An 11,425-nucleotide genomic window follows, 5' to 3' on the forward strand; every position below is an offset into this window, starting at 1 on the left:
GTATGAACTTTTAATAATACATTTGTTACGTAAATTTTACCCACATCGAGGATGTATTATAATCTAGTCAGTTTAGATTAACTAATAACATGATAGGAAAAGGACCCAGTTATATCAAATTAAACTTGATATATTAAATTATAAAGTTTAACATATTAGAAGGACTAAAATGAAAAGTAAACTATTTCGCATCACCCTTTCCGTATAAAAAAATTTATTTATGAATCTTAAATATACATATATAAGGGGAAGGTTAAGTCTTAATATAACAAAGGCGTGCTTTGCGCTTACAAAAAAACTTCAATATTCTTTTCCCAGAGACAAAAACGAGGGAAGAAAAAGAAAAAAAAAAAAGTTTGGTGGGCAGTTGTTAATAGCGATTTAGTCGAAGAACAAAACACAAAGTGCAAGAGTTTTGAGCATAACTGGCATTTAGCCTTGTTTGATTCAGCCAACACCATTGTTGTTTTTCCCTTCTTTTCTACACATAAAAAGGCTTCCTTTTCCCTTTCAAGCTTCCATCTTTCTTGGGGTTCTTCAAAGAAACAACAAGCTAAAAAAATGGAGTGGCATGCTTGTCTTGATGAATATGAAAAGCTTGTTATAAGGATGAATACACCCAGGTTTGTGTTCTGTTTGGTTTTGATTCTGGGTTTTCTTATGTTTCTATTTTCTGGGTTTTTTAATTTATGTTCTTGTGTGTTTCTTACAGGGTTGTGATCGACAATGGTGTTTGTCCCACTGCGACTCTGGTCAAGGTTAGCTTTTTACGAAACCTTCTTCCAATATGAACACACCGCCCAAAATTTTGACTTGTGGGTCTCATGTTTTTCTTTTGAATTTTCAAATTTTGACTCGTTCAAGTTCCTCTTTTTTTGGTTTTTTTTCTCTTGATCAGGTTGATAGTGCTAGAAGACATGGAATTTTGTTGGATGCTGTTCAAGTTTTAACGGATCTGAATCTTTCAATTAAAAAGGCTTATATTTCATCTGATGGACAGTGGTTTATGGATGGTAAGCTGAAATTTTTACATGAAACAAAAGTTGATTTTTAATATAAAGTTTTCTCTTTTAGTTTATTAATATTTCTGGGTTTTTTTATTATTATAAATTTGCAGTTTTTCATGTGACTGATTTGAATGGAAACAAATTAACTGATGAGAGTGTTATTAGCTACATTGAACAGGTAATTTTTTCACAGTTCATTCCAATCATTGAATGCCCTTTTAATTTGCTATGAAACTGAATTTTTTTTGTTGTGTTTTTGTGTGGTTTATACAGTCCATTGAGACCACTCATTGTGATAGAAGCCATGGATTTAATGGTTTAACAGCCTTGGAATTAACCGGAACCGATAGAATCGGTCTTTTATCTGAAGTATTCGCGGTTTTAGCCGACTTGCAATGCGATGTGGTTGATGCTAAAGTATGGACTCATAACGGTCGAATTGCATCCTTGATTTTCGTTAAAGACTGTAATTCAGGGTCGCCAATCGAAGACTCGCAACAAATTGACAAAATCGAAGCACGTTTAAGGAATGTTTTGAAAGGAGATAACGATATTCGTAGTGCAAAAACCACGGTTTCTATGGCCGTAACTCATACTGAAAGAAGGTTGCATCAAATGATGTTTGCAGATCGTGATTACGAACGGAAACCGATTTTGGAACATACGTCGGAGTTGCCGGCTGTCACTGTGCAAAATTGGGTGGAAAGGGGCTATTCTGTGGTGAATGTTCAATGCAAGGACCGAACTAAACTCCTGTTTGATGTTGTTTGCACATTGACAGATATGCAATATGTTGTGTTTCATGCCACTATCAAAACATCAGGCGATAAAGCATATTTGGTACTTCAAATTGTTTCATTGTTCATAAAATCTTTGAACATTTTATTACATGGTTTCGGTTTGTTTACTTAAAACTAGTTTGTGTTTCTTACAGGAATTTTATATTCGGCACAGAGACGGAATACCGGTTAGTTCAGAACCCGAACGACATCGTTTAATCCAATGTTTACAAGCTGCAGTCGAAAGAAGAGCATCCGAGGTATAATTCTATTCCAAGAACATATCTTTTATTTGAAGATCGAATCTTTCGATTTCTAGTGTTCATCTCTTTGTGATTTGATTTCAGGGTGTAAGGCTTGAGTTATGCACATCAGATAGACAATGTTTATTAGCCGACGTGACTAGAACATTCAGAGAAAATGGCCTTAACGTTACGAGAGCTGAGATATCAACCACAAGCGACGTAGCCCTAAATGTTTTCTACGTAACCGACGCAACGGGAAACCTAGCTGATCCCAAAACCATCGAAGCAGTACGACAAAAGATCGGTTTAGGTAACTTAAAGGTCAAGCAACTACCTTCGGTTTACCATCAAAAAGCTGAACCCGAAGAGCAACAAGCTGTCGGGGTCGGTGGGGCGGTATTGTTATCACTTGGTAGCCTAGTGAGAAGGAATCTATACAACTTGGGGTTGATTAAATCCTATTCTTGAATGGGAAAATTGCAAAAAGAAAGATTTGTTTCATTGGTTGGCAAATTGGCATATTCTTTGCTTAAGAGTTGGGATTTGGGGCCCCTTTTGTGTAAATATGAAAAAAGTAGCTGCAAAAATTTGGTGATTGTTGTTGTTGTTGAGATTTTGGGTGGTTGAATAGATAGGGGAAATCATATAGCCAATACTGAAAGGCAGCTCCACCAATTTTTTTATATTTACCCCCCTAGTCTTGTTTGGGGTTTGTGAATTTATGCTATAGATTAGAGAAAAAAAACAAGATTAGGTAGAAGAAAAAAATTATGGTTCATTATTATAACACAACATTTGTACATATACCACCTTTTTAGTTTTAATTAATTATAATGTTTGACTTGTTTTTATTTATTTATATATTAGTGTCCTGATTTTCCTTTAATATTGTTTTTGTCGATAAAAGTATTATGGAGATTCTTATACTATAAACAAAATTGGTAACTTTATCTTTTTATTGTTAAAAATTAATCTTTATGCGTTAATACGATGTATACCTATAGAAATGAGAACGGATTTTACCTTCTAATCCAATGTGTAAATCCATTGAATCAAGCACAAAGAAAGTGATAAATAAGCAACTTGGAAATAATCAAAAGAGAAAAGGATGAAAATAATACCTATTTAATTTTCTTTTTTATTAATATCTTGCTTTATATAAAGTATACCTAATCTACCCTAAAAATTGGGTAGCTATTAGCATATAGGAGGGTAGTATTTTAAGTATCAGCTTAATAAACCAAGCAATCTCTTTTTGTGTTTAGCCCTAAATTCATCCAACTACTTTGAATTAAAATCAAGTGGCCTAAAATAACAAATTGAACATTAACTTTTTAACTTCTATAAGTTGGTAATGGCCATTCATTTAAATGGGTAGTGAAGGTTAGGTGACTAGAAAAATCTAGCCCTAAATTCATTTAAATAGAGTTATTATAAAGTCTTCAACAATCAATTAACCCACATACACAAGTAATTATGGTAGAAATTTATAGTGGAATTCCTTTTATTAGGGTTAGTGATAAGGATGAAACTGAAATTAAGTTATATATTTTATAATAGTTAAAATGTAATTCTAAAGTTTTAGTATTTTTAGGGTTAAATTATAATTTTATTATATATTAATTTAAAATTTTATAAATTTTAAAAGGTCTAAAACAACAATTTCTCATTTTAAGGGGCTAGGGGCTCTGTTAGCCCCTCTCCCTTTTCTCCTATTAATAATAAACACAACATCATCAACTTTGTTAGAGACGAATACAAGGGGCAAGTAGGGATCTTGATCCCTCTTAAAAATAAAAGACCGCATTTTAGTGTATGTATAAACAATGAATGAATGTGAAACAAATCAAATTGATATTATTAACATTATGTATTTTGGCTAAAGCATCTCTATAGTAAGCTAAAAATAACTAGAAAACCATTGTTAAAGACCTTGTTCATGCATTGACATGAGCCCTGGCTTTTTATTGTTGTCCTCATTGCTTTGTCTTTTTTTCTTTTTTAATCTTTATATGAACAGGCAGAGCAGCCAAGGATGAAGTAGATTATTGAAGGTCCCATATGAGATTATAAATTATAATTTATCCAATAAAATTGAACTTCAACGATTGGTCCAAAAGTTGGTGCCTATAGCTACTACTAACACTACTAGCTAGAGGGCTCTTCACTGTAAAAAAATCATTAATTAAATTGAATCAAATTGGCAATGAAAGTAGTCAAAAAGACAAGAGAAGCAAAAGTAAAAGTCGGCTGCTTGTCTTTACCATGTTTATTTTTATCTGCCTTTCCCGACAAGATCCTCTGTTGTCGAAAGGTTTAATTACTTGAAGGGTTATATAGGTTGTTTCGATTCACTAAACACATGCTAGTAAAAACCTCTCTAAACAGCTGTAAATAGCTGGACTGTTTTAAAATTTACCCATTAATCTGTGGACCATGGGGGTGTCCCATTTCAAGAGAAAAAGGTCAAATTTCCATGGAAGTTCGTGTATTATAAGACAAATTATATTTTCTTTTATATTAAAAAATAAGTAAATTAATTTTGATACATTAGATTAAAAAGTAAATTAGTATTATTTATTACAAAATTTATCCATTTATATAATTAAAAACTCACGTGACTGATAAAATAACTAAACAGTTACATATGGTGTGTCATGCGTACCTCATATTGACGTATAAGAACTAATTTTTAACAATAGAAATGAATAAAATTTTTAACAAAAATGATCATTTTGCTCTTTAAATTTAACCAACAAGGACTAATTTGCCTATTTTTTTAGTAGTGGCTAAAATGCAATTCGACTACTGGTATAAGGGCCTTCATATTATTTTTACTAGAAAAAGATCTATCCGATCTCTCTGAATTTCAATATTGAGCAAACTGATTTTTCTAAAAATTCAGAGCTATTTAATCTTTATAAATTTCAAAAGTGAACAATTAATAACAATTAATCACAATATTAATGTTCTTCTGTCAATTGTACATATTTTTCATTGATATTGTAACAAATTTAGCACAAAACATTAACACGTTCTATCAACATTTACACAAAATATATAAACATTAAGGATTAAATTTATTAGAATACATATCAAAATTATGCATAATTGACTGGAAATTCGTTACTCACTTTCAAAATTGGCAAAAATTAAATTATTTTAAAATTTTGTAAAAATAACTAGTTTGTTGGAAATCGAAATTTACAACATGATTGGAAGTTACTTTACCAAAAAATTTCTACCCTTTTCACATGAAATGGGAAAATTCTGGGCGATTTTTATTGTAAGAGGTGGGAAACAACTAAGACAAACTTTTGACCTTAAAAGACATGTAGCTGTAGGTGTGTAGCACATAGAAATTTGGGGGGGGGGGGAGTTTAAAAACAGTTAACCGCGTGAGGTTTGGGGTGAGACTTTTAGGGCAGTCCTTGGCTCACATGCCGGCAAGTGCGCCGGTTATGGTGGGTTTGACGCTGACACTGATACTGTTGGAGGGTAGTGCACATGGTTTAAGGCTAAAGTTTGATGGATGATGGCCTGCACTGCAGTAGCTTAGTTTCTATTATATCAATGGCTCTCCTTTTCATATTAGTATTTGTTTTTCTGTTTTGTTGGTCTCCTTATCTAATCTCTTCTCATTGCCTTTGGACTCCAAACAGTGGATACCGAAAATAATGCTTTTTTGTTAAAGAGATAAAGTAACATTTAATCCGAAAATTTTGTATTATTTTTAATTTAATCTTTAAAATTTTTTGCCTCATATTAGTCTTGAAATTTTACAACTTTTTTCAATTTTAATTTATGTGATGGCGTGAAATTTTGATATTATACCATGCTATCACTTAAAAAATTTAGGTTATGTCGTAAGTAAATTTTAAAGTGTCAAATTATCACAAGGATCAAAATTTAAAAATTACAAAATTCAATGATTAAGAAAAGTTGTTAAATTCAAAAACTAAATGTTGGGCTATCCTTTTATAAAATTTTTATAAAACCTTGAATTTAATAATCATAAAATATATTATAAAACACCCAAGAGTTTGAAACCACAAAAATAAAAACAAAACAAAACAAATATATAATAACATTTGAATGAAAAATTGTAAATTTTAAGATTTAAATTCTAAATCTATTAAACGTGATTACGAGTTAATATAATAGATCAAGTTTTTATCAATAGTTTGGAAGTATCAATATTTAAGTCTCATCAATAATATGATTTTATAAATAATTTGTAAGTATAATGAAACTTATTACGTGCTTAACTTTAAACTCGAATAACATTAAAAAATTAATTAAAAGAATTAAAATTGCCAAACCCCATCTTTTATCTCCCATTGTCCCTACCAACTTTTATTCCAAAACATATTGTCATGGCCTCTAAAGCTTTTGCTCTTCAATTTTACCTAAAAACAAACTCTCCCATGTGAATTTTACACCCCAAAATGGAATGCCTCTCTCTACCCCATTATTCAAACTAGACTTAGCATAACTTAGTTAGGCAACATTCATTATCCACCAAGAAAACTAAAAACTGGGTTTGGTTGATGAGTCTCCCTCTTCACAATTAGAATATGCAGGAGTGAGTTTTATCTGATTTTTCGTCTGTATGTATTATATTAATTGAATTTTATATTATAATTGGTCAAACATATATTTGTATTTATATATTTATATATTTTTGTTATCTAAGAAAGGAAATATTTGGTGGAGGGATTGTTTGCATATAAGTCTCTCTTTTATTCTTTGTAATAAGATTCTTTATGCTTTTAATTTTGTCTATGGCTTTTTCTTAGTTGGTGTTACTATTTGGCATAGCTAGCTTTCAAACTTCTTGTTTACATCCCCCCACAATGTATACAACAAAAGCATTTTTTATTTCTCTAAAGGAGATTCTTGGCTTTACTTGTTAACCAACTCAAAATACTATTATATAAAATAGAATGCCACATTTCAATGATTTTCTATCCCAATTAGTGCAAATTAGCTCTTATTTTATTGATTATAATATAAAAACAGTAACTCAACCATTGTTATCTCTTCTTTCTATAGGCTCCTCTTTATTTAGTTTCTATATACTTGCACTCGAACCTACATCCTTCTATATTAATAATAATATTGATATTAATCGAATTAAGACTCAAACCGCATAATTTAAACTATGTATTGTACATATTTTAAAAGATATTAATTCTTGTGAGTTGGAGTTGTCAACGTTTGTAATCTGAAGTGATAATTCAATGTGCATTGTGTCCCAGTAAAGTAAATATAATTAAGTGTTAATATTCTCCAACCCATCTCCCATTGTCCCAGCCAGCATATATTCCAAAACATACTGTGATATGGCTTCGTAAAGTTTTGCTTTGAGTTTTCCTAAAACAAATAATTCATGTGATCAATTTTACAGCTAAATATGGGTGATGGATCATTCGAACTGTTTGAGTGGGAATCGGAGGGGACCAAATTGCATGGGTTGTTGGGTCAGAAGTCCTCATTTGATCGTGTCTGATAATTTTAAAAATGTGTGGTAACTTTCTAACTCTTTCAATCGGTTATCACTTGTAAAATAAAGAGAGCATAACCCTCTTTGCAACTATAGAAATTCTTTAGGTTTTCCGGAAAAATTTAATTACGAAAATGAATCATTTTTAACAATAATAAATGATATCGTCAACATATTTAGGCACACCACTTATAAAAAATAACATTTTAATAAAAATAAGTAAATATAATATTTAATTTAAAAGGGTGTTGCTGAAAGAAGGCGGCACCCTTTTCCAATCACCATTTTATTTTTTTTTATTTTATAATTTATAATTGTTAGAGTAATGTGATTTGAATCCCGTTTGATTTAACTTTAAAAGTTTGAATTACAACTCACTTGTTAAAAGAAACAAAATAGAGAGACAAAATTGCGGATTTGTGGGGTTAAGGATTGAGGGCCGAAGGACTATAAAAAGGGGTTACCCCAAGCTATTCTATACATTCACAAATTCAAAAAGCCCTGAAGATCTCTATAGCAATCTTTGAAGAAGCCGAAGAACTTAAAGAAATTTTGACAAACACCATACTCGTTTTAAGGAAAAGTCGTTTTTGAATAAAGACACCTTTTGACCCAAATCAATTGAAGAAATTCTGACAAACACCATACTCATTTTGAAGAAAAGTCACCTTCCAATCTAATTCAACTTTGGAGAAGAAGTCAAAAGTCATTTTTGAAGAAAGCCACATTTCGGTTCAAATAAATTGAAGATAGGAGGTCCAAACCCGTTTTCAAGATCAAATCTCAACAATACTTGAAGTAGACATCATTGATTCAAAGTCTCGATGATCCTTGAGTCCAAATCAAATCAAATTCCCATCTAAGCATCTCTCCTTCAAAATCAAATCAAATTACCCTTAAATCAAAGTTCAAACTCAAGAAAAGAATCAAAAGAGATTTCTTTACTAAAAAATTTCCCAAGATTCTAACCTCTTTTGAAGTTATCAATAAAAATTGGCTTCAAAATTTCTAGTTAACTTTTAACTCGAAATTTGTGTGTACACCCATTAAATTGAGTATAATTGGAGCTGTGAGAGAGCGAAAATTGGAGTATTTATGCAATTACACTAAATCTAATTATCCTATTGCATGTCCATACATGATTTAACTTTAAAATTTTATTTTATACAATACCAATAGTAAATTAATTTTAATGCATATATATTTAGATATAAATATATGTTATTTACCTCATTTAAATAATCTATAACAAGCTTGATGAGAGATTATTTCCCATACATTTTACTTACTAAATAATTAACTAAATTATAAGGTTTATAAAAATATTTAAGTAAATTGCATAATATTTATTATTTATTTATATGTGGTCAAGAACCAATTGATAGTGATGAGTAATGCGATAGAGAATAACCGAACAAATAAGGAATAATAGTTAGATAAAATTGCATAAAATGTTTATTTTTTTTTGTTAATTTTATTAGTACTTGTATTGCCGAATACTTTCTTGGACTAACATATTATATAAGATTGTTTGATTCAAGTTTTGTTACTTGTTTAAAATATTTTTCTTAAGCATTATTGATATTTTTATAATAACTAATATTCTTTTTGGAATTTAAATTATATAGTTATGTAATTACAATTTATACTACAAAACATGAAATAACATTCTATCAGTCAAACGCATTTAAGGAATTCCTTGTAATTACAAGAGGATGTAATTACTACCTTAGTAATTACAATTACATCTTGTATACCCTTTGTTGTCTAAACACACCCTTAGGCAAAATATATATTAACCCACTAAAGAAGCTCCCTTGATAATCATCACCCAGAAGCTTAAGGACGACACCAACGGGGTAGGCACGGGCTCAGCCCCCTTAAAATGGTAAAAATTCAATTTAGTTCTTTAAAGTTTTTTAAATTATAAGTCAGTTTAATGGTAAAAATACGTTTTGCTCCCCTTCAAAGATGAAAAAATTTTAATTAATCCCTTTAAAATTCTAAAATAACAAGCATATATAAAGGTAAATTTGTAGTTTGATCCCTTCAGAATTTATAATTTAATTTTGGCTCTCCAAAGATAAACTTCTGGCTTTATCTCTAGCTTAAGCTGTCTTGGACACAGCCATTTTACCAGCTCTTTGTTTATCCTTATTCAACAAACTCTTTTGTTATAAGAAAAGGAGCAAGAACAACATCCAGAGAAGATACTCAACGAGAATGAAAGAAAGTGAAAATATTCACTTGGTGCATTAGGAAACTAACCACTTAATAAGTTCTTTATAAAAGCGTCAAACCCTTTTCTTCCTTAACGATGTGGGATTAAGTGAAATTTCTTTTGAAATATCCTATTTTTTAAGAGTTTTTCTCAATGATGGTAATTAATTGAAAAAGCTTACCACACATTTTCAGATTATCCAACTTGACTTGATCCGATGCCCATCCAATTTGATACCCACTTAAAATTTCTCCCATGATCGTCATCACCCAAAAATGGAGTTCCTCACAATCCCAATTTTCAAACTAGACTATAAGAAAACTTAATTAGGCAACCTTATCCACCCAAAAAAAAACTAGGTCGGTTTCATGAATTTCCCCTTCCATTGCACCTAGCTACTTCAAGTCTCCTTATGTTTTCAACCCTAGCTTTCAATTAGCATATCTTTTAACTCCACAGTGTTTACACCTCAAAAGTTTATGCCTAACTCAATTCCAATAGTACATATGCATATATATGCCTTGCACTAACACATGAGGATTGAAATTGACACACACATATATATATATATAACATTTTGTGTGTGTGTATGGGGGTTATCCACGAAAACAAATGATGTGTAGAGATATGTTTTCATATAATTTGCCATTTTGTTCTTTGAATTGAGATTCTCTATGACTTGAATGCTTCAATTTGTCTATGCCTTTGTCTTAGTTGGTGTTGCTAGCTTTCAACTTCTTGTTTACATCCCCACACAATGTATACACCAAAAGCATTTTCCTCTAAAGGAGATTCTTGGCCTTTCTTGTTAACTAACAAAAAAAAATACTATAATATAATGCCATATTTCAGTGATTATTTAAGCCAATTAATACTATTAAGCTCTTATTTTATTAATTTATTATATAAAAATAGATAGGCAACCATTGTTATCTCATCTTTCTATAGGCGCCTACATATTTGGCTTCTATATACTTGACCTGAGATTCCAAACATTATTTAAGAAGAGTACATCATCAAGCTTGCAACACCATTGATAGATAAATTACTTTTGTTTAAAATTAACGATATTTGTCTTCACCATTGATAGATTAATCACTTTTGTTTAAAATTAACGATATTTGTCTTACATTCATACTTGCAATTTTTAAAATTTCATATTATTATTGTTTTGATGCTATTTGGATGCAATCATTCTTACTCTTTCTAGATTAAGTTGGTGTCACGGTATAGTTGAATATTAGACATAATAAACATTATTATAATAGTACTTTATAATTTTAATATTTTTAACTAAAATCTTTACATATAACAAGTAAAAATCACTATCTAAAATAAATTATATGTTAAAGGATTGAATCCAAGTTTAATGAAATTTTATATATGTTATACTATACGTCGATAATAGCAGTGGGAATGATCGCAAAGTAATAAGAAGAAAAATAAGAATACATAAATTTTATGTGGAAAAATTTTATCAGGAAAAATCACGGGTAGAGGAGGAGAAATTTACTAATGTTGAAAAAAATGATACAAGAGGTTTTGGACATTTTAAGGGTTAAATAACTCTTGGTCTTTCGTCCTCTCAAATCCCCTATTTTGCCTCTCTATTTTATTTCCTTAACAAGCGAATTGCACCTCGAACTTTTCAGGTCGGACCAAACAGG

The 11,425-nt window shown here is 30.4% G+C and overlaps 1 protein-coding gene across 1 annotated transcript; it reads left to right on the top strand.

The window, feature by feature from the left end:
• The first annotated feature begins 241 nt into the window (after window positions 1-241).
• On the top strand, window positions 242-2,882 carry LOC108480223 (ACT domain-containing protein ACR8-like). The gene is made up of 7 exons (XM_017783135.2): window positions 242-623; window positions 713-758; window positions 899-1,013; window positions 1,118-1,185; window positions 1,281-1,847; window positions 1,942-2,046; window positions 2,134-2,882. The coding sequence occupies exons 1-7, from the start codon at window positions 562-564 to the stop codon at window positions 2,497-2,499; spliced, it is 1,329 nt and encodes a 442-aa protein (XP_017638624.1). The 5' UTR covers window positions 242-561; the 3' UTR covers window positions 2,500-2,882.
• Window positions 2,883-11,425: the final 8,543 nt, after the last annotated feature.

This window comes from Gossypium arboreum, chromosome 1 (assembly GCF_025698485.1).
Source record: "Gossypium arboreum isolate Shixiya-1 chromosome 1, ASM2569848v2, whole genome shotgun sequence".
In the NCBI taxonomy this organism is placed as follows: domain Eukaryota; kingdom Viridiplantae; phylum Streptophyta; class Magnoliopsida; order Malvales; family Malvaceae; genus Gossypium; species Gossypium arboreum.